The sequence below is a fragment of the Leptopilina boulardi genome, unplaced genomic scaffold, assembly GCF_019393585.1.
Source record: "Leptopilina boulardi isolate dan_hultmark-lab unplaced genomic scaffold, ZJU_Lbou_2.1 LbouV2_213, whole genome shotgun sequence".
NCBI lineage: Eukaryota > Metazoa > Arthropoda > Insecta > Hymenoptera > Figitidae > Leptopilina > Leptopilina boulardi.
This window is the reverse complement of record NW_026137767.1, coordinates 3,967,618-3,991,452: the sequence shown is the minus strand read 5'-3', so window position 1 is coordinate 3,991,452 and position 23,835 is coordinate 3,967,618. Positions and strand designations below refer to the sequence as shown.

Here is a 23,835-nt window from a genome sequence, read left to right as displayed (position 1 = left end):
TCCCCGGAAAGTGCCCCCTGGAGGTTCTATCAGAATTCCGCCGGAACTTCCAACGTAATTCCGTCGGAATTCCATCGGAGTTCCAAAGAATTTCCGATGGGATTCCGACGGAATTAGGAATCTAAAAATTCTGATAAAAAATAATCGGAATTCCGACGGAATTACGTTGGAAGTTCCGGCGGAATTCTGATAGAACCTCCAGGTGGCATTTTCCGGGGAATTTTTCCATGTGGGGACCAAAAGACTCCACAAGCTGCAGTACCTGTGACCTGTCTCTGGTTGGGACCTACGACCGTTACGTCATCTCCATGCCTCTTGCAAGTAGGATAACCATAATTGATCCTCTTATCCTTGCTTTCCGGCAGACTATAACGTTGTGACTTATTTGACGGTTCTGTTTACATTTCTCCGGATGTCGCAAGTTTTTGGACAACTTTTCGGAGTCGGTATCAAAACTACACAAGAATTTTCATAAAAAAGTTATATTGTACAAAAGATAAAAATTGTTATTTTTTACATTATATTTTTTTAATGTTGTTTTTATTTTTTGTAAATTTTAACTTTTTTGTAAATGAAAAAATTTTTTTTTTAATTTGTTATTTTGTACATTGAATTTTTTTTGTTTTTTCTTAACGTTATTTTTTACATAATTTTTTTAGTTATTTTTTACATAATTTTTGTTGTTTTTTTTACATATAGAAAAAAAATTTTTCGTTATTTTTTGGGGGCGGTTTGAGGTGCACACAAACTAAATGCATACATTGAAACTGTATATAAGCTGCATTTACAAGTACAAATGAATTTTAACATTAATTCGTATGCAGTTTAAAGTTTGGGTCAGTTGGGGTAAATGGGGACAAAATCCCTATTTTTCACAAATTACGTAAGTTTCTTTCTTTAACAGGTAATATTTGCGGATTTATTTTTTAAGTTATTATTTACATTCCCAGGATTAATTTTATGCAGCAGAAAAAATTTAGATAAGTATATTACTGTATTAAGGGATAAAAATACTTGAATGAAATTTTTAATAGGGCGGACGAATTTAAATTTTTTTTATAAATTGATTAAATTTGCTTAATTGATATCTTTTAATATTTTTTTTATTTAAGTATTTTGTCTCGCATTTCAAAGAAAACAGACTTAAAAATCAGAAAAAAATTTTCCTTATGATTTCCTTAACAAAAATCCACTTGAATTTTTGATTTTTGTCGATTTGGTTAATAATAACAAGTTGTCCCCATTTACTCCGAGTTTTCAAATTTTTAGGGTTATTATTAACCAAATTGACAAAAATCAAAAATTCAAGTCAATTTCTGTAATGGGAGTCATAAGGAATAAGAAACAAATTTTGTATGATTTTTAAGTCTGTTTTTTTCAAATGCGAGACAAAATACTAAAATAAAAAAAAAATTAATTGGTTCAACTATTATATATCTACTACAATTTTTTTTCAAGTATTTATATCTCTTAATACAGTAATATACTTAAGGAAACTTTTTTCTTAAACCTTTCTTAGAAACTATGATGTCCCCATTTACCCCAAATTTAAAAAATTTTTTTTAATCTTACGGTAAATGTGGACAGTCAGTTTTATGCGTTTAAAGCTTATCTAAATTTTTTCTGCTGCATAAAATTAATCCTGGGAATGTAAATAATAACTTAAAAAATAAATCCGCAAATATTACCTTTTAAAGAAAGAAACTTACGTAATTTGTGAAAAATAGGGATTTTGTCCCCATTTACCCCAACTGACCCAAACTTTAAACTGCATACGAATTAATGTTAAAATTCATTGTTATATTCGTTATATTCGTTAATTAGAAGTTTTATTTAAATTAAAAGATTATGTTGAATCGTTAATCAAGACCCTAACTCATACCCTAATACTGCCGTGCTGATGAAGAAAGTCCGTACTTGCATTTAGAGTGTTTTCGAGATATTTAAAGAAACGCATTTTTAACTAGCATAATTAATATATAAAAGTTATTAAAATAATTACAACGGTACTTTACTAATTTTGGCATGCTCTATTTAATGGCGCAAAAAAAAATTTCAAAATTTTCATTTTTTATAAACAAAATGTCGATTACTGCCAAAAATTAATTTTGAAATCCTGAAAATACTGCCACAGAGTCCGTAAGTGCTCCTACGGCTCGATGACGTCACGACCATAGAGTCTGTACTTGCAGCCTATTACGTATATTCTATATTGTGACTATGGAAAGAAGTATTAGGCTTTTATATTTTTTACAATTTTTGTTTGTTGTTATTTAAAAAATTACAGAAGTGTAATAAATAATAATTTACAAATAAATTAATAATAGTTTTTCTTTAATTTCTTAATTATTATTAATTTATTGAACTGAAAGAAATTCAGAAAATATTAGACAAAATAAAATTTAATTGTCACTGAAATATAATATTTAATTATAAACAAATATATTATTATCAGTCATTTTGTTGAATTTATTGAATTATTTTAAATGATGATTGATTTTTTATTTTAATAATGGTTGTTTATAGTTGTTAATGTTATTGAATTAATTATTTATTATTAAATTATTGTTTAATTATTGTTATTAAAATATTATTTAAATTAAATTAATTAAAATTAATTATATTAAATTAATTATATTATATTAATAATAATATTAATATTATTATTATTATTAAATTAATTAAAATTAGTATTTTCATTTAAATGTTTATTTATTTTAGATTAATAATAAATAATTAAATTACTTAAGTTAATGTAATGTTATTTGTAGAAATGCAAGTACGGACTTTTTCCATCAGGAAAGTTGGTCCTTTATCGCCAGAAATACTTGAGGCAAAGAGTCCGTACTTGCTCTTACGGCCCATGGCATCAGTATTTCTAGTCAAGTCAGACCACATTTACTGGCAGTACTTGCCCTTGCGGACTCTGCTTCCAGTAAAGTTCATAAATACGTCATCATTTTCGAGCAGTAATAGTACTTACCGACTATTTTTGCTTGCAAGTACGGACTCTGTCAAAATGATTTCGCGAAATCACTGTAATTAAACACTAATTAATTAACATTAATAAAAAATATTACTACAGCTAGATTCCTTTTTTCATAACGAATCCAGTGATATAAAAAACTCATTTTCGATAAAAATGTCGATTACCGACTTTCTTCATCAGCACGGCAGAATAACACAAGATATCTTGGGATATATTGATAATATCCCGCAGATATCCTAGGGATGTCCTATGGATATCAAAAGGATCTCTTAAGGATATCCAAAAAATCGGCGGTTTGGATATCTGAGGATATCCACAGGATATCTTCTGGATATCTCTATAGACTTTCATAAATGTCCTCCAGATATCCCATAGATATCCCACAGATATCATCAGGATATCCCATAGATATCGTCAGGATATGCCACAGATATTTTCAGGATATTCTCAGTATATCTTCTGGATGTCAAGAAGATACTCTCAGGATACTGTTTTTAAAGTCATTATAAGACTACGAGTGAGAATATTCTGTGAATTAAATTTTATATAAATAAAATAAAATGCAACTTGTTTTTCAAGAAAGTTGTTTAATTTGAAAAATTATTAACTAATTGCATGAGTTTATTTAAAAACTTTAAAAAATGCGTTTCAAATCTTCATTTAAAATAAATTAGAAGCTCATAAGATTTTTGTTTTTATTATATTATTATTCATTATATTAGCTTAATAATTTTAACCTTTAAAAATATACGTTGAGATATTAAATATCCCGTGAATATCCTAAGAATATCCCACGGACATCATGAGGATATCCCATGGATATCCTGCGATATAATATCCAATAGATATTTTGTGGATGTCTTAGGGATATCCTGTGGATATCCTATGGATGTCCTGTTGATGTCCCACAGACCGGCGGTTTGGATATCCTAGGGATATTCCAAGATATCCTGGGGACCATTCTAGGATATCGACCATTGATATGATATCCTAGGGATATCCTTTTGTTATGAGGGTTTTATAGCGATTCTATTAGATTACTGTATACATAGAATAATTAATATTAAATGTACCATTGAATCTACATCTCTTCAACCCTAAATAAATTAGCTACGAACAAAATCATAATATGATTTTTAAATTTAATTATTAATAACTGATTTTTAATTCAATTTTATTTGCTTATTTATTCACTTACTGTTTATTAATTTTTAATTTCATATTCTGTGTGAAAATAATTTTTTAAAAAGATAATACACCAATGCTCTTTATATTTCCATTATAGTAATTGTTCAATGACGGTTTTTTTTATTCTTGCCAATAAAAATTACAGTCGCATTAGGTGGAATCTTTGCTGCATCAGATTTTACAAGACCACTGAAAAAAAATGTATTTACATATTGTTAAAATGAAATTAACAAATCTGAGGTTAAAACATCGACAACATTTGACAAGAACATCTAGCCTAATAATTATTGTTTAAATAGATCCTAAAGACGAAATTCACACTACATCTACATTTCAAAATTCAATTCCAATGCTCATTTAGGTAATACAACCCGGACAGCACCGAAACTTCCCTGAACCTTGAGTTAATGTTGAGTTAATGTTTAAATGTCCGCGCATAATAAAAGTCAGTCACAGAGGTTGGCTGAATATTGGATTTGAATTTCTGTTAGATATTAAAATTAAAGATTCTTGGCATATTGTAAGGAAATTATAAATTCAAGATTTGTTAAATGTAATCGTTAAATATTCTGGAAACTTAGAAGGAGCATAAATACGGAAAAATAAAAAGAAAACAAATGAATTTAAAAAACTATTGAAAATGGCATTTTCTATGACATGGGAAAGCGTAAATAAAACAGAAATTAATAGACAATCATAAATACAGTTATATTTTTAGTAATAAATTATTATTACATTAAATTACAAATAGTGTTTAACTCTTTTGACAAGAAATATTTTTAAATAGAAATGTTGTCTACAATGTGTGGTGAAACAAAAACTCAAATAAATGAACGATTTACTTCGCAAAATTTGTACTATAGACAAAAAAAATGCATTTTTGTGATGATTTACTCAGAAAATTCTTTTGGATGAATTTTTTTTTAGGCTCAATAAAATTATTGTTGAGATTATTTACTAGGATTTCTGCAAAAAAATTCTGATAACTCGTTTTAATAAAATTTGCATTTAATTTTAATTTTGATTTTTTTTTTTTAATTTTAATTTTTTATTTGCACATGAAATGTGCCTGCAGACTCTCAAAAAAACCTTTATAAATATAATTTTTATGTGACTACTAATAAATATAACTGTATTTATGATTGTCTATTAATTTCTGTTTTATTTACGCTTTCCCATGTCATAGAAAATGCCATTTTCAATAGTTTTTTAAATTCATTTGCTTTCTTTTTATTTTTCCGTATTTATGCTCCTTCTAAATTTCCAGAATATTTAACGATTACATTTAACAAATCTTGAATTTTTAATTTCCTTACAATATGCCAAGAATCTTTAATTTTAATATTTAACAGAAATTCAAATCCAATATTCAGCCAACCTCTGTGACTGACATTTAAACATCAACTAAACCTCCTTTGGACCTCGCGACTCAAGTTCCCGAACTTCGTCAAGCGAGGTTCAGTCAAGGTTCAGGGAAGTATCGGTGCTGTCCGGGAATTTTAATTGCAAAATCTGTTTTATAAATGCTTGGTTTAAGTTATGGTTTAAAATTAAATCAATTGGAGATCTAAAGTGTATTTTATTTTTATCATTTACTTACTTAGATTGTATATCCACACCAGGAGTAGCTTTATAAATCGTAATTTGACCAGGAGTATTTTTAAATTTTCTCAAATTGATAGTTTTCGTTTGATTATTTAAGTTTATTACAACATATACAGAATTTTTTCCTTTCGCTTTTCTATTGGAAATAAAGTTTTTCATTTACAAAAAAATGATATTTTTGATGATTTAAAATTGTAAAATTATAATTAATCATACCTTGCAAATGCCAATATATCATTATCTAATACTTTTAATTCCAAATTTCCATTTCTGATAGATGATGTTTTTCTGAATGTTGCAAGTTCTCTATAATAATTGTAATAGGATTCCTTAGTAGCTTTTTGAAATTCTAAATTAAGAGTTTTGTAATTTTTATTTACTGGAAGCCATGTTTTTGGATTAGTTGAAAATCCTGTAAAGTACATAAACTATCGTCTATATATTTTTTTATTTTAAAAATATTCTGGTATTAATTAAATGTCAAAAATTTTTGAATAATTTTTAAAAATTATTTATTGTTTATACATTTTCAAATGATTCTCACCGGCTGATGTGGAATTATCCCACTGAAAGGGTGATCGTACAGGATCACGAAATCTGGATGGATCAGTTGTATTAATTGGAGTATCAACCATTCCGATCTCCTCACCATTGTAAGTAACACTAATTCCAGGAAGTAACAAAGCCATTGTCGTAACTGCAATTGCTCGATGAAAACCAAGTCGAGACACTAATCTCGGATTGTCGTGATTACCTGTCTAATAATTATTGAAATATTGACAATCACTTATGATTAAAACCTAATTCAAATAATAGTAATGAATAAATTAAAATATATTGACATTTATTAAGGGGGATTACTCATGAGAAAAAAATTTTTTTTTTTGATTTTTTTTTTTTGCTTTTTTACAATCCTTAATGTCTCTAAAGTACACTTCAAAAATTTTATGACGAAATTTAGCTCCTATTAAAAGTTATGGTACAATTTATGTACATATGTTGAAAAAAATGTTACTGCATTTTTATGAAATTTAGTATCTTAACGTTTTCGGGGTCGCTGATTACGATCTAGTCTACAATAATTTAATAGTCCTATACTTCTGGGAGAAAACGGACCAAAGTTGACTTAAAAATATTGATTTTATTTAAAGATATGAAGGATTTAACACTAAAGCCGAAAAAAGCGTACTTAAACTTTAACTGCGTTTTTCTCAAAACGTTGTTTTTAAATCGGTTGCAGGGATTGTGAATAAACGGATGGATATTTCGGCCTAGCTTTTTTTGCATATTATTCAAAAATATGTTCTTTAATGGTTATACCTAAAAAATTCAAAAAATTTTTTTTAATATGTGTTAAAACATTAAAATGGCGGGAAAAAACATCATTTTTTCAACTTTTTTGTTGAAAGTAGTGCCATTTTTTCCAATTTTGATTTTTTAAGGTAATTTTAGGTATAACCACTACATTATTACTTTAACTTTAAGATTATTTTTTAATTTTTGGTTTTAAATCACTGGGGAGTGCGATATGTCTGCAACCGCTGAGCGCCTCAAAATCGAAGCGTCGACTATGACACCCTCTACACAGAAAAAACCTGATCTCAAATTGAGTACAAAATTTATACTCGATTTGATACGCATCAAAAATAAAACTGGTTGTCTCATTTCAAGTTCTAAGGTAAAAGTATCAAAATGAAACAGGTAAGTTTCATTTTGAGAAGAAGAAAAATGGAAAAATATTGTAAAATAAAGAATAATTTTGCACAAATACATGAAATATAATAATTACAAAGAAGTAAATAACACGCTAGACTTAATATATTTGATTAAAAATTGGTTGTAATCGCGTAATAAAATAATAAAGGAAATATGTTTTTAGGTTAGAAAAATGAAAACATGTGTTTTGACAATAGGAACGGTACTACCAACTTAAATAATAGCGGTAAATTTAAAAACTTATGAAATTAATTATTATCTACGTAAATAATAATAAATAATTTTTATTTAAAAACTTCTAAATATTCGTACTGGTCAAAATAATCTTTCTGGTGTTGTTGAAATATTAGAAAAATTAATTGAAATACAAAATTACTCTGCTTATGATGCCAACTTAGAAATCTGAAATTCCAGCCAGTATCATTTTGAATAACATAAAGTTTGTCCCATACTCATTTCGATACCCAAAAGAAAATGAGTTGCAACAAAAATGAATTCAAGTTTTTTCTGTGTATACAGCCTAACACAATACAAAAATAAAAATAAAAATTATTGTTTTTAATACTACAAATTATACTTTTCAATTCGCAAAAAGTCTTTTTACATTTTATAATTAACTAAGCGAGAAAAAAATGTTGAATTTTGACATATTTTGCACACTTCTCATGAGTAATCCCCTTAAAGGAAAATTAGAAGTTCTTAAAAAAAATGCCCCTTTTTCCTTTTGAATTGATTAAAATGATTACCACCCAGTTAGCAGTTGCTCCTTGAGGCATAGTTAACATCCATTTATCCACAAAATTTTTAATGTCTTGTGCAGTTGACGAATTTTTTATATCCATGAGTATAAAATTAAAAGGAAAATGAATTCCTGATGTATAATATTTCATAGTCATTGAATTATTAGCATAGGCTTCGACCATTAATACTCTTGGTACTTGATCAACTTTAGCACTGTAATCATCAACTACTTTTCGCCATTCTGACATCAGTTCATAATTTTTAGGTTGATCTTTCGTATATATTGAAATTGTATAAGAATAGTCATTAACATCCGATATACCAGATAATGGTTCATCTAAAAATCTTTCATCTTCAAAAATATATGGAGTAGCGTCAATTCGAAAACCATCGACTCCTCTATCCATCCAAAATCGTAGAACATTCTTTTAAAAATAAACGTTCTTTATAAATATAACTTTTCCAAAATTTACCTCTAAAGTTTTATTTACTATAATTCTGTATGCAAAATATTATAAACCTTCATTTCTTCAGATAACTTCTCATTTCTGTAATTTAAATCAGGCTGAGTAAATCCGAATTGATGAAGATAAAATGCTTGTCGTTGCTCATTCCAAGTCCAGGCTGAGCCTCCAAATACACTTCGCTAAATTAGACAATGTTGATTATTTCACCTAAATAAATCAATAATCTATTTCAAGCTATTCAAATTGTAAATATTAGTAAAAATTTTACCCAATTATTGGGTTCTTTTATGGTATTATTAATTTTATGTCCTTTGTGCCACACATAATAGTCAGTATAAGGTTCAATTCCTTTAACACTTTTTTGAAACCATTCATGTTGATCGGAACTATGATTTGGTACAAAATCCATTATAACTTTAAGTGATAATTTATGAGCTTCTCGAACTAAACTTTCAAAATCTGCATTAGTTCCAAAAATTTTGTCAATTTCAGTAAAACTAGACGCATCATAACCATAGTCTACCATTGGACTTTTATAAATTGGTGACAACCAAAAAGCATCAACATGTGAGTCAACTAAATGACTCAGTCTACTTTCAATACCTTAAAATCATAAACATCAATTATTTTATCTCGATACACTAAGAAAAATGTTTAGTCAGAGCAACCAAAATTTGGTTGGGCCAACAAAAAAAAATTTTGTTAGTATTTAAGCAACCAAACTATTTGTTTGAGTCAACCGAAAAATTTGGTTGAGTGTTTTTTGTTGGCATAACAAAAATGGTTGGTTAGCTCAACCAAATTTTTTTTGTTAGGTCAACAAAAATGTTTGGTTGATCAAACAAACAGTTTTTTTGTAAAATTAAAAATTTTATTCTACCTTATTCCTTTTCTTTTTATCTTTTTTATTTATATCATTATTTATTTATTATCAATTTAACATTGAATTTATATTTATCCAATTGAAATATTTGTGGACTTTGAAAAATCTCATCTCCGCCTGGGAGCTGAAAGCGAATCAAATTATTTGGTTGTCGCAACCAAATTTTGGTTAGGACAACAAACGATCATTTGGTTTTTTATACCAAATTATTTTGTTGTCGTAACCGAATTTCGGTTGGAATTTAAAAATGTTCAACCAAATGATTTTGTTGGCCTAACCAAATGTTTGGTTGAGATAACTCTACGACTTTGTTTTAGCCAACCAAAATTTGATTACAAGAACCAAAATTGCCTAATCAAACAATTTTGTTGCAAACACTAATTTTTTTTCTCAGTGTACATATTTTACATCAAATTTACTATTATATGAATTTTATTTCATTATTAATTCATGCACATTATCAATTATTATTGCTTCATCATGGAGGAAGCATATTGTACAGTTAATTCTATGAATATTGCCAAAAATTAAACATCTGATAAGCATTTTCGTAGAATTGTGGTACCTTTACTTTCAGTACATTTCTCCTCTAGCGTGATATTCGTTTCACTCTCTGCAAATAGTTCTAAATCCAAGTTTTCAATGGATTTTGTTTATGGCAATATTCATAGAGAGAGAATCGAATTCTGAGACCGAGCGTGAGCGCCTTGATAGTCGAGAGGAGTGGGGATTACTCTCGAGTGAAAATAAGGGGAAGCGACAATATTGATGGTGGCAATATTCGTAGAGTTGACTGTAATACCGAAATTTTTCGAACTCGATTTTTTGATGTATCTTTATGTTTTTCGACCTCAAGAATCCAAAAATCATATTTTTAAAAAATGTCGTTTCGTGTGTGTGTATATACACTACATTTTCATAAATATCTCGAATACTACAAGAGCTAAAGGGATAATTGTTTTCTAAATTGCAGGTCTCACTGTCGCACAATTAATGAGAGTATTTGAGCTTTATTAATAAAGATTAACTATTATTTTTTTTGTATTTTAAAATTTTTGAAAAATCGTTTTTTGCCCATAACTTAAAAAAATGTATTGACACCAACAGATGTTTATCTCTAGTTTTGTACAGTTTTTCAAGGCGCATCTTTTGACCTATTAGCGAATATCCTACTGTTATTTTATTCAGAGTTATTAACATTTTGAAATTGAAAAATTTTGAAAAACCTGCCTTTTTGCATTATTTATTAAAAAATCTTTATGTATAACTTTAAATTTATTATGAACAACTTGAAGAATATTTAAAACGAATAAATTGACCTATTATTGAACCTTTTATTATAAAATATTATGAAGTTATTGATGTTAAAAATTTTTCTCTGCATATGCCTAAAAATACAACTTAACACATTTTTAAAATTATTATAATACTAAATAAGTTACCATAAATTGATCACAAAAAATCGATGAGGAATTAAAGTGTTCATGACATGAACATGAAAAGTTCATACTTCAACTTAGCAGCGGTTTTTTACTCCCTTTATCAGATTTAGTCAAAATTTTACTAATTTAATTAGTAACACCGTATTTTACTAATGAATTAGTTGTTTCATCACTTTCTACTAAAAAAATAGTCACTTTTAATAACTAAATGAATTGTAGAGATTTTCTTCTAATTTCTTAGTCTTCCCTATTGAAAAGTCCTACAAAATTTCATAAGATCCTTCGTAAGATCTTACGTGGGATGCGTTTAAGGAAGCTCTCAGACAACATACGACATTACTGTACGAATTTGGATCAGGCAATGTTACAGGAAACTATATAGGAGGACTGAGGATTGAACCCAGGTTCGACGTGCGCTAGCTAAAGACCCTATACACTAACCTAACCACCGACTGCGGAGGAAAACAAAAATCTTCCTCATACTCTGTAAGTAGAAACTTTAGATTGCAGAGTGAGAGGAAGATTTTTGTTTTTCTCTGCAGTCGGTGGTTAGGTTAGTGTATAGGGTCTTTAGCTAGCGCGCGTCAAACCCGGGTTCAATCCCCAGTCCCTCCAAATTTATTTTCAAATATTTCTCCAGAATACTAGAAATCGAAAAACAAGCAAGGCAACAATGACATAAATAAAAAAATAAAAATTTTTTTATACTATATAGTTTCCTGTAACATTTCCTGAACGAAATTCGTACAGTAATGTCGTATGTTGTTTGGGAGCTTTCTTAAACGCATCCCACGTAAGATCTTACGAAAGATCTTATGAGGATTACTAATAGATTCGTTTTAAAAGATCACACATGGAAAACTTTGCAGGAATTTTCAATAGGGTTAGTTACATATTGAATTAGTAACTTTTGACTAATTCACAGTAAACAAATCCGCCCTATTTGAATTAGTCAAAAATGAAGGTGAATAGTCAAAAATTAAAAACTTATTAATTACCTTTGAGATCACCTATTCCGTCTCCGTCGCTATCCATGAAACTTCTTGGATAGACTTGATATAATGACATTGTTTCCCACCAAAGCTTTTTGCTTTGTACATGGCAGGAAAGAAGAATTAAAACGCATATTTTGACGAAAAATTTCATTTCTTCTAAATAGTAAAAGCACTATTAATTTTTAGTATAAATAATTTATAAGAATTATTTCATATATAAAAATTAATTAACACATTACTTTGATATTTTGAAAAACAAACTTTTAATCAATTTGAAAATCAAAATTCAGTTAGAAAATAGATTAATTAAATTATGATAAAAAATTTGAATTTATTTTATTAAGTATTGAGTAAAATTTATTTTTTGAATCACTTTAATAATGTATTTTATTTTACAATTTTATTTTATTAACAAGCTTAATTAAATTTTTACTTTAATAGTTCGATTTTCAAAAAGTTACTTTTTATTTATCTAATTTTTTTTTATTAAAGTAATTAATATATATATATATATATTTAAAAATATAAACATATTTATCAATATTCTTTAATAGTAAAATTTTAATTTTATATGGGTTTTAAAATTTCGCTTTAAAAGACATTCACTTACTTTGCATTTGTAAATGGATAAAATGCATCAGATAACGAGGGAGTTTGAATTTCCTGTATTTATAACATCATATTAGACTGGAAACAGAAAACGCAAGTTGTTTAAAACAATGAATCAATTTTTATGCTAATAAATTCCTGGAATATTATGTAGAATTGAAATAATTCAACGTCAATGTCATTGAAATAAAAATACTTGATGAAAACACATTTACAACTGTACTAATAAAGAAAAGAAATAACGTGCGCTTATTGTAATATTGCATAACGTGTTATTGACTTTTAACTTAATGAAATTTCACTGATAATAATATCACGTAAATTAATACATAGTAATTAGTAGAAAGGCCCCAATAGTAAATTTTGCAAGCGGTTTTTTTTATCTAAATTGTCATATGGCTCATTAATAGTAAAGCTAAAGACTCAAATTTTTATCAATTTAGGGTTTTTTAGGGTACTTTTCGGTTTTTTAATTATTTTAACAACATTTTTTTGGTCATTGAACATATGCACTTGAAAACATTTTCCAATTTTGGCCTATTAAAAATATTTTTCTATGAGTGCTCCATGTTGAAGATCCGTACTTGGAGTTGTGCAATATATTTTCATTTAGGTAGGGGAATAGTGTCAGGGTTGGACACTTGGCTTTTTTAAATAAGAACAATAGCGCCACCTGTGTGCTTATGTGACGAATCTTCTAGTAAAACCTAACTTTTTGTGGCATTACATTTTTGGAGAATCAAAAGTAGCGTCTCTTGTGACTTCGGTGCAATCGAAGAGACAAAAAAAGTTTTGTTTGACTTGTGAATAAACCTAAAAAATGTGTAAAAAAAGCAAGAATTCAGCAAGATAAGCTTATTGAATGTATTGTGGGGTACATAATTTAAGAAGAAAAAAAGTGAAAAATCGAATCGCGACACATGTCTAGTTATGGTTAGCACAATTCGAAAATGATGCTTCTAGTTAGGGTTGGACACTATACAGTTAGGGTTGGACACCCATATTAATTATGAATTTGACACAATTTATAAATAAATTTTATTTTATTGATATTTCAGTGCAAAATTGTGCCAAAGATATTAGAAAAATAACACTTTAATTGTATAAATTTTGTTCATCATTTCATTGAGTTATTTGGAACAATAAAGCGTTATTTTTTATAATTTGAGTTCATTCCTTTTTTAAACTCATGAAGCTTTACAATTTGTAAACAATAAGTAAAGATAAACATGAAAAAATAAGAATAAAAAACATTACAAATGTTATTTTACGTTTTTACCAATAATGCGTTTCGATTTTCAAAAAGTGTCCAACCCTGACTGAAAAGTCCAACCCTGACTAGATTTTTTTTTTAAAATGTTTATAACTTTTTTAATTTTATACCAATCAATTTACGGTCCACAGCAAAAGTGTTCCTCTTTTGTAGATCTTTCCACCCATATACCACAATTGACTGAATTTATCTAAACAAAATATTTATAAACAAAAAACCAAAACTGTGTCCAACCCTGACACTATTCCCCTACTCTCCATATTGTATCCGTCAATTTTTATTTGAAAAAATCCGATGTCAAATTTGCAATTAGCGACTCTAGAAACCCCTGAGTCCACCATATTGAATTCGTCTTTTTGAATTTTGAAAAAATGATATAGGACTCAAGTGCATATGTTAAATGACCAAAAAAATTTGTTGTTCCAAAATAAAAAGCTAAAATCAAAAAGAGTAAACATCAATCCTAAAGAAAATGTGCTTCGGTTAAAAAATTATATTCTTTTTGTTTATAAAAACATCGCAGACATCTTGCAGACAATAATGATGACATATATACCATGCCTCGTCAACTTCAATTATGATAAAATAATAATTATAAGTTACAGTGGCTTTTTTACGTAATAAAAAATATTCCATAATTCCTTTGTATTAATCCATACTGAAAAAACTTTCTAGTAGATTGGACTACTATTTACCTAACTATACTGAGTAGGCGAAGGTGGGGTATTGGGAGCTTTTAAATTTCAAGTACTTAGAGACCTTGTTAGAGACTTTGAATTTCGTGGAAATTATTCGAAAAACTTTGCCAATCTTCCTGTATGTCATACAAAGACAAACGGTCACATTTCTTACAGATTTGTACCCTGTTGAAAATTCCTATGTGAGAACACATATGGGATCCCATCCAGGATCTCTTGTGAGTTCTTATGTGGGTTCCCATACAGGTTCACACATAAGATCCTGTATGAAAAGGTTCCTGGGATGAACTTGCGTGAGATCAAGCGCACGATCTTATGTCTCTGTAAAAGCAATAACACAGGATCCCATGAGGTTTCCTGTGTAGGTTCCTATATGAACAACACGATAAATAGGAACACACATGGTATCTTATCCGAGATCTTGTATGAGTTCTTACATAGGTTCTCACATATAAGAAGATTAATAGCAGCTTAATAAGATTTTATATAATGCTTTTATATATATGCTATTAATCTTCTTATATGTGAGAACCTATGTAAGAACTCATACAAGATCTCGGATAAGATCCCATGTGTGTTCCTATTTATCGTGTTGTTCATATAGGAACCTACACAGGAAACCTCATGGGATCCTGTGTTATTGCTTTTACAGAGACATAAGATCGTGCGCTTGATCTCACGCAAGTTCATCCCAGGAACCTTTTCATACAGGATCTTATGTGTGAACCTGTATGGGAACCCACATAAGAACTCACAAGAGATCCTGGATGGGATCCCATATGTGTTCTCACATAGGAATTTTCAACAGGGTAGCAACTACAAGGAAAAATCAAGTTTCTAAGTTTTTCTTCGTAAATGGAAAATATTTCTGAAGATCAAAGTAAATAGTTAAAAATTTATTATTTAATTATGTTTTGTGATTTTATCAGAGATAAATATGTGTAGATTTGGATACATGAATAAAAATAGAGGTAATAATTAAATTTGTTTATATTTTTTTCATTTTTTCAAATTGAGGCCAGTGAAATTTCTTTGTGGTAATGGGAAAATTGTGTCACACAGCAGAGTTTCGTTACCTCGATATTGTTTTTTTTATTTCTTTGAAAATTAAAAAAGGTCCATTTATAAAATTTGATATTGTTGCATATTGAAGCATTTTTATTAAAAATATTCCAAGTTAGCAGCCATTATGATTGCTGTGTGATGTAGAGTTAAATATTATTGATTAAAAATAATATTTGTTAGGGTAAGGGGTACAGTGACCGACACCCTGGGCATATTTTCAACTTTAAATGACATTTTATCGTAATTTATTAAAGATTTAGTTACAAAATAAATTTTAAATAAAAGATTTGGGTTAAAATTTATAGTACACAAGTTTAAAATTAAAAAACACCTTGATAAGAGTTTATAATATTAATTTAAAAATGTATGGTATGAAAACAGTGAACGACACCCTTTAATAAAATAAAAAATATTTAAACTTCTATTTAAGTAACATGATATTTATTAGTATTATCATAAATTTTATTATTCAGACTTAATGGACAAAAAAAGTTGCTTTTAAAATATAATTATTGAACAATTTTTTCATATTTATAAAATTTGTAATCAATAAAGTAAATTTTTTGAGGTTAGTTTTCTAGAAAGTATTAAATATTGAGGAAAATATAAACATATAAAATTTTGTATAAACTGTATAAGTTTTTAAATATTGTATATTAATTAATTTACTAGTGATATTTAATTAAATATTATTATTTTTATAGTTATTATCGTTTTTAATAGCAGGTGTCGTTCACTGTCTGGGTGTCGGTCACTGTGCCTTTTACCCTAATTAATATTACAAACATGTTGTCAATTATACACATACACAATACACACACATATAAATTTTCTAATGCTAAATATTCAATTATTATTTCAAATTAATTTAATAACTATTTATAATTTTATTTTTCATTTATTTTTAATTTTGAAATCAATGGTTATTTCGCAAATGAATTGAGATTATTGAACTTCATATTGCGAAATAACATGAACTAAATTACAAATCGATTTTGCTAATTGTGGAACTTACAATGTACAGAAGTTGCCACATTAGTTTGGAAAATTAGGAAACATATAAAAATTACAAAGGTAATTCAGGTGGTTGAACCGATCACGCCACTCATAAAATGCAAGTTCGTTAAAACCTGCATGTAAACAACGAGGTGTTGATTGCAAAATCAACCCTCCCACTACTTAAAATTACATACAAACAGGGTGTGATCGTTGCCACCGAATTATTCTTCGAGGAGTCTTAATTTTTTTTCCACAGAGCGGATGTGTTTCCCGCAAAAAGGTGGATGATTATTAAGTTTTACTCGCACTGAGAATGGTTGATTTTATTGTTTATTCCCCGCAGTAAGGGTTGAAATTGTGAACCCAATACTCTGAATTTTTTAAGGGCAGATTTTGAAATACAGTCAAACCTGGATAAGTGACACCTGGACAAGTGAAAAACCTCTTGAAGCGACGGAAATTGCTAGGTCCCTTCATTTTCCCATGTAAAAACCTCTATAAATGAGAATTTGTAAGTGACCGATATTTTTTTCGGCCAGACCTCTATAAGTAAAAGATGCGCTTCTCGAACCTCTATAAGTGACAATTCTTTCATTTTATTTTCTTGGATTAAGTGAAAGACGCATGTTTCGAACCTCTATAAGTGAAAATCGTTTCCGTATTTAAATTTTCAACAGGGCAATAGAAATGAGTAAACAGTAAATAAAATGTCAATAGAGGTATAGAAACAAAGGCGCTTTAATCAAATAATAATTTGTACACACGGTACGCAGAAAATTTTAGATTCAAACCGACCGTAATGGGAAACGTTCGCTTATTTAACATTTTATAACTTTGTAATAAAATTTTATATCTTTAAAACTATCGAAAGAACGTTAAACAAAATTTTATATTAAAAGAGTTCATTAACGAGTAATTTGAATATTCTAATTCATAAATAAAATCAGGTACACGACACAAATTCAATACAACAAAATAATGATCAACAATATATTCAATAAATCAGAGTCAATAAATTCAATTTTAAAAATTTAATTTCATAATCTAAAAATTTATACACGCGAGAAATTCACTCTATCATACTTTGACTTAAAATACATTCACAATTCGAGAGTTCAATTACAAAGACATTTGAGGTGATAAAATGAGAAAATATCTGAGATCCAAAAACATATAGTAGAGAATATAAAAGATGAGAACATTAGAAAAATGATATTGAGAGCATAAAAGCATTAAATATCTTAATATAAATGGAAATAATAAAATAATAAAATTCAAATCAAAGACTTATCCAGTCGGTGATAGTTGACGTCGTGGGGGATAACGGTGTGGCACCGGATAATAGCCTCGTCGATGGTGTGTTGGCACCGCTGGACTGGTTCGTCAGTATGCACAATAAATTCAGAATCCAGTGATATTTCAATTTTCATAAATATCCGCGTCGTCATAGGGCCCAAACCTCCGCAGAATATTTAGATTAACTAACACCTTGTAGACCTCACCTCCTGAGACATCCGCACACGCACCGTCCTCAGATCCCTTTTTCCACGTTGAGAATGCGCCACTCTTTTTATTAATAACCAAAAATAAAACCATGAAATATATATAAAAATAATCAAGAACAAAATGTTGACACTGAATTTTATAATTAGAAAATATTTAATTGAATCTAAATTTGCATAATTATCCTTAATACCTTTGGGCAGTCGGCGATTCGCAAAGACGTGGCGCAACTTCTATCAACCAGACCGGAAAAGTGAGGACAAATCGTGTGCGGAAATCTATTTTATTAATTCCCAGAACGCGACCCCCCCATAATGCGACTTTCTTCTTGTCCAGCGGTGCCCACGCCTCATCGATCCCTTTGACGCCTTTTCCCCGAAATTATCCGACTTTTATCGAAACTCGTGAATGACAAATCGCGCGAATACTCACATACCAACACTTGATTTTCCCATCACACTCTAACTTATAACAGAAAAACAAAATTTAGCCAAAGTACAATTGAACGATGAATTAATTCTTACAACTTGCGTGAATCTGATAACACTTTTTTTCAAATAAATAAATGAATGAATTTAGTAAATTTCGGATTGTTAATTTGATTTGTCAAAACCTCTATAAGTGAACGCAGCCATGCTTGAACCTCTTTAAGTGCGAGAACCTCTATAAGTGATAGAGACCGCACTTCGACCTCTGTAAGTGAAAACCTGTATTAATGAAAAACCTCTATAAGTGATAAAAAATTGTTGGTCCCTTGGGATGTCACTTATCCAGGTTCGACTGTATTGAAATAATTGTTTAAAGGCAATATTTAATACAAGTTTATTAGAAAATATAAAGAATAAAGTATGGTAAAAAGACTTTCGCATATTTGAGAATCGTATATCAAGTACAAGTGTTAAACTCTCAAGAGTTCGAAAAGTAATTTGATATTTTTCTGTAACATTTTATTTATCATTATTCTGGTGAGTTGTTCTAAATATCCATGCATTAATTAAAATATATAGAATTTTAAAAAGAAAAACAAACATTATCACACACATTTCAAACACACAAATTGTTTTCTTGTTATTAAAAATATCTTTTATTTGATCTCTTTGTTTTGCTTGTCATAAATTACCCCCAGTTTTCCATGATAGGTATTTCCATTTGTGTCACCCATTACATATATCTTTTATATTACAACTAACATCATTTTAATTATATAACCACTATATCAAAATTTATTATTATATTTTATGCGACTTTTAAATTTTAGGTCAAAAGAAAATTCATTTTTTATCGAAAGTAAATCACTTATAAAACTTTTTGTGTCGATATATTCGTTTCGGCAAGTATAACATCTTTTTCAGCATTTATTTACGAGTAATTTTCATTAAAAGTAATTGTTAAATTATTAACAATAAGCTGAGAATTTTACATTTTCATAAAAAATGCAGTGCGGGGCAAAACCGAGTGCCAAACGGTGGGGCAAAATCGGATATATTTAAAAATTTTATCTCAAAAGAATCGACATGTATGTTTCGAAATCGATGTTTAACTTTCGATATATCAATTATTTACCATATTGATAAATAAACGATAAAAAATTAATAAAAATATGAAAAACTTTGTTTTAAAAGATTTAACTGCTGTTATTCATTATTAATATAATATATTTTGATATTGATATATAATATTACTTTTTAAACTAATTTTTGCATGAAATAATATTATTTTATCTATAATCTTAAATTTAAATAATCACAAAATTTTATGGCCAAAATGTGGATTTTTGATTTTTAACTTTTATTAATTCTTTAAATTTAAATTAAAACTACACTTTACATATACCGATCGATTTGTCTTGACGTAAGGAATACGATTTTATTATATATAACCTTAAATTATTCTATTTAAAAATTTTTTCGATAAATTAATTCTTTAAATTTTAATTAAAACTATACTTTATATATACCGATCGATTTGTCTTGGCGTAAGGAATACGATTTTATTATATATAACCTTAAATTATTCTATTTAAAACAATTTTCGATTAAAAAAATTTTTTTGGAAAAAAGACGATAAAATTTTTTTTTGGGAATTTTTTAAAATCCTTTGGTCAGTTTTGAGATATTAATATGATAAATAATACTACCAAATTTTATCTAAATCCATTAAAACCTGTTAAAGTTATCTTCTAAACAGAAAAGGATCTACACATACATACATCCGGACAATTGATCAGGATCTCATAACATGTTTCTATATAAAGAAAAATTTGTTTCCGCCACTTTGAAAATTTTTATAAACGAAAGGACTACAAAGCTTCCTCCACAAAGAAGCAAAAACAAAATTTATATTATTGCCCAAGTAGCACGATATATCAACCAGATGTCACGGTGATATCACCGGGGAATGTCACCGTGACATCAGGAAAATGTCAAAATGTCCGCCTTACGGTGATATCACACGGTGAGATCGAGGTGATATCATAATGACATCAAGGTGATATCACAGTCATATCACGGTGATATCATGGTGATATCACGGTGATATCATGTTGATATTTTACAGGGATTTAAAATTTTTAAAAAATTATTATTTTTTAAATTATTAAAACTTATAAGTCCCTGTAAAATATCAACATGATATCACCTTGATGTCACCATGATATCACTTTGATGTCACCGTGTGATATCACCGTAAGGCGGACATTTTGACATTTTCCTGATGTCACGGTGACATTCCCCGGTGATATTACCGTGACATCTGGTTGATATATCGTGATACTTGGGTGTTTTATAATTTGTCAACTGGATCTCGAAAGCATTTCTGAAATCTCTGAAAACATAAAATGAGAAAATCTCTATACCTTCATTTTTTGAAAAATATTAGTAATACTTTTTGAATTGTTGCCTTCTACTTTGTAGATTTTAATTTTATGATGTGTCCCAAACACATGTGCGGCTCCATAGTGACAAAAACGTTACCCTCTCTATTGTTAAGGCCCCTTTCACATTGGAGTGTCTTATGTGTATACAAAAAAATGGAAAATTTTGGTTATTTTAGTTACATTTATGATCCTAAAGTCTCACAAAAAAAACACAATCTAACACCTATTTAAGGTGACTTTCTGGTTTATAATTGTCAAAAAAAACACGTTTTAAAACTTTTATTGTAAGAAAAGTACAGGCAATCCCCGCAACTTGACTATTTTCCAGAATTTTCCCCACTTCTCAAACTAAACTTTTCTAAAAAGATTATAATTTTACAAATAAAATATATGGTATTTTGTTGCAGATAAAAATGTTTCATTGTTGTTTCTGTAATTTCAAAAATGAGAACTTTAAACATCACTTATTGCATCATAAACGTCACTCAAGTTTACGTAAAAATTTTCATTGCGGATATGAAAATTGTAAAAAATTGTTCAATACTGAATTAAAATTACGAATGCATATAATTCGTCAACATAATTTAAGAATTAGTGACAAACTATATCTACAAGCACCTTCCAAATCGAATGAAGACGGAAAATTTGTATGTATTGAAAATCTATCTAAACAAAAATTAGATAATTATAAGGAACTGATAAAGAATTTTAAAAAAACACATACAAGAAGGATTTTTTGTTTCATGTCCTGTAGGTTGCAATAAAACTTGTAATAAAATTCAATCATTATCTAGTTATCTATCTAAAAACCATAGAAATTTTTCGAGAACATGATATTTCAACTTGCTTAAACATCAATACGTCAAATATTTCAAATTTTCAAGAGATTAAAGATAACGTGCATAATGCTCTCGGTGATAATAATGATGCTCCAACTATAACAAATGTTGTTGCAGAAGAAGCCTCGGAACATCATTTACAAAATTTAGCCAATTTGTTTTTAAAGTTAGAAACTCAACATCTTATTCCAGTAAATACAATACAATTTTTAATAACGGAACTTCAATTTATCACGGATCAGGGTCGCGATTATCAAACAAATAAATTACGAACTTATTTACAAGAGTTGGAAGTTACAGATAAAAGAATAAAGCAAATTACTGAAGAATTTTTTGTCAATGATATATTTTGGAACAGCAATAAAAACTTAGACACTCCGTACAAAAGACATAAATTTTATAAGGAACGACAATCCTTTATAGAGCCTATGAAAATTAAGGTAAATGATCAGAGTCATTTTCAATATGTCCCAGTGATTGAAACTTTAAAACGAATCATGAAAGATTAATCGGTTTGCCATGAATGGAATTTACGAGAAAAAAGCGAAGATGGTATTTTAGAAGATTTTACAGACGGAACAGTATTTTAAAAAAATCAATTTTTTAAAGATAACCCTAAAGCAATCAAAATTATATTGTATCAAGATAGTTTTGAAATTGTTAATCCGATAGGCCCAGCCAAGAAGAAGCATAAAATTTTAGCCGTCTACATGAGTATCGGTAATTTGCCAAGTCATCTTCGTACTCATATTAACACAATACAGTTGGTCGCGTTATGTAAGGAAAAGCATTTTAATCATGAATTAGTGTACGGAACAATAGTAAAAGTTTAAAAATAATTGAAGAAGTTGGATTTAAAGTTGGCAACAAAACTATAAAAGGTTGCTTAGTATTCATCGCCGGAGATAATTTGGGAAGTCACTCTATTGGAGGATTTAATGAAAATTTTAGTCTATGTGATTACTTGTGTCGCTATTGTTTGATTCGTAGAGATAATTTCAATATCAAAATTGAGCAAAATGAAGACAAAATAATTTGCGATGTCATGAATGAGATAACACGTGATATGAATGACATTTCTGATCACTATAACTGCAATAGGACAATATCTTCTTATAAAAATGCATTAAAAAAGTTGAAAAGACGGGGTGATAATATAAGTAACAACTTTGACTCAAACTTCAAGAACCAAGGAAAAAAGATTAAAACAGATAATAATGTTGAAGGCATCAAATTTAACTCTGTGTTCAAAAAATTAAAATATTTTCATATTTGTAATCCAGGAACCTGCACCATTAAAGGATAATGCAAAACGAATACCAGGCGGCGCGTGGCAAGTGTGGACCTTCTTCAGATTATTTCCTTTAATAATTGCGGATAAAATCACAAATAAAAACGATTCTGTTTGGCAATGCTTACTGCACGGAAAAAAATTTTCTGGTAATTCTTTAACATCGATTTGGAGATTTTACATGTTCCTAAATCTATTAATTCTACAGATATTTGATGTAAGGATTTAACGCATGCGCGAAAACAATGCAGTGATTCGACTACGGCTGAGTACGATTGAGTGCGAGAGGTTAAGGCGAATTTAGTGTTTTTATTATTATCATAGTGTCGTCAAGAAAGTTTAATTAAAAAGGAAACGTCTTAACTATATAAACATTATTATAGAAATAAATTATTACAAATTTTTTATTTTAAAATTAACTGTAGTGATTAAGTGAGAAAAGTCGTTTGTTTCAATTTCTCGACATAAGAAAAAGTGGATTTATCATAAGTTTTGAAAACTTGCTCCTCATTTTTTTTTTGTTAGAAAATTATTGAAGGATGAATTTATTTACATAGAAGTTATACTAATTTATACAATAATGTTCCGCGAATTTAATGTATTCGGAGGAGAATATAACCTATAAGAAATACTCTACCAAATATATATTATCCCCAT

At 28.4% G+C, this 23,835-nt stretch overlaps 1 protein-coding gene across 2 annotated transcripts in view; it reads right to left on the bottom strand.

Annotated features, from left to right (window-relative positions):
* Window positions 1–4,146: 4,146 nt before the first annotated feature.
* Window positions 4,147–23,835, bottom strand: part of LOC127278979 (alpha-glucosidase-like) — a 94,704-nt gene continuing 75,015 nt past the window's right edge. Inside the window, exons 2-10 of one of the 2 annotated variants that reach the window (XM_051300995.1) lie at window positions 12,637–12,713; window positions 12,030–12,198; window positions 8,975–9,309; window positions 8,760–8,885; window positions 8,245–8,664; window positions 6,327–6,540; window positions 5,999–6,194; window positions 5,778–5,918; window positions 4,147–4,366 (exon numbers count right to left, since the gene is read on the bottom strand). In XM_051300995.1, coding sequence (XP_051156952.1) covers window positions 4,282–4,366; window positions 5,778–5,918; window positions 5,999–6,194; window positions 6,327–6,540; window positions 8,245–8,664; window positions 8,760–8,885; window positions 8,975–9,309; window positions 12,030–12,177 — 1,665 coding nt within the window. In that variant the 5' untranslated portion in view covers window positions 12,178–12,198; window positions 12,637–12,713 and the 3' untranslated portion in view covers window positions 4,147–4,281. The remainder of the gene's footprint in view (window positions 4,367–5,777; window positions 5,919–5,998; window positions 6,195–6,326; window positions 6,541–8,244; window positions 8,665–8,759; window positions 8,886–8,974; window positions 9,310–12,029; window positions 12,199–12,636; window positions 12,714–23,835) is intronic. The other variant, XM_051300994.1, reaches the window with a different exon arrangement.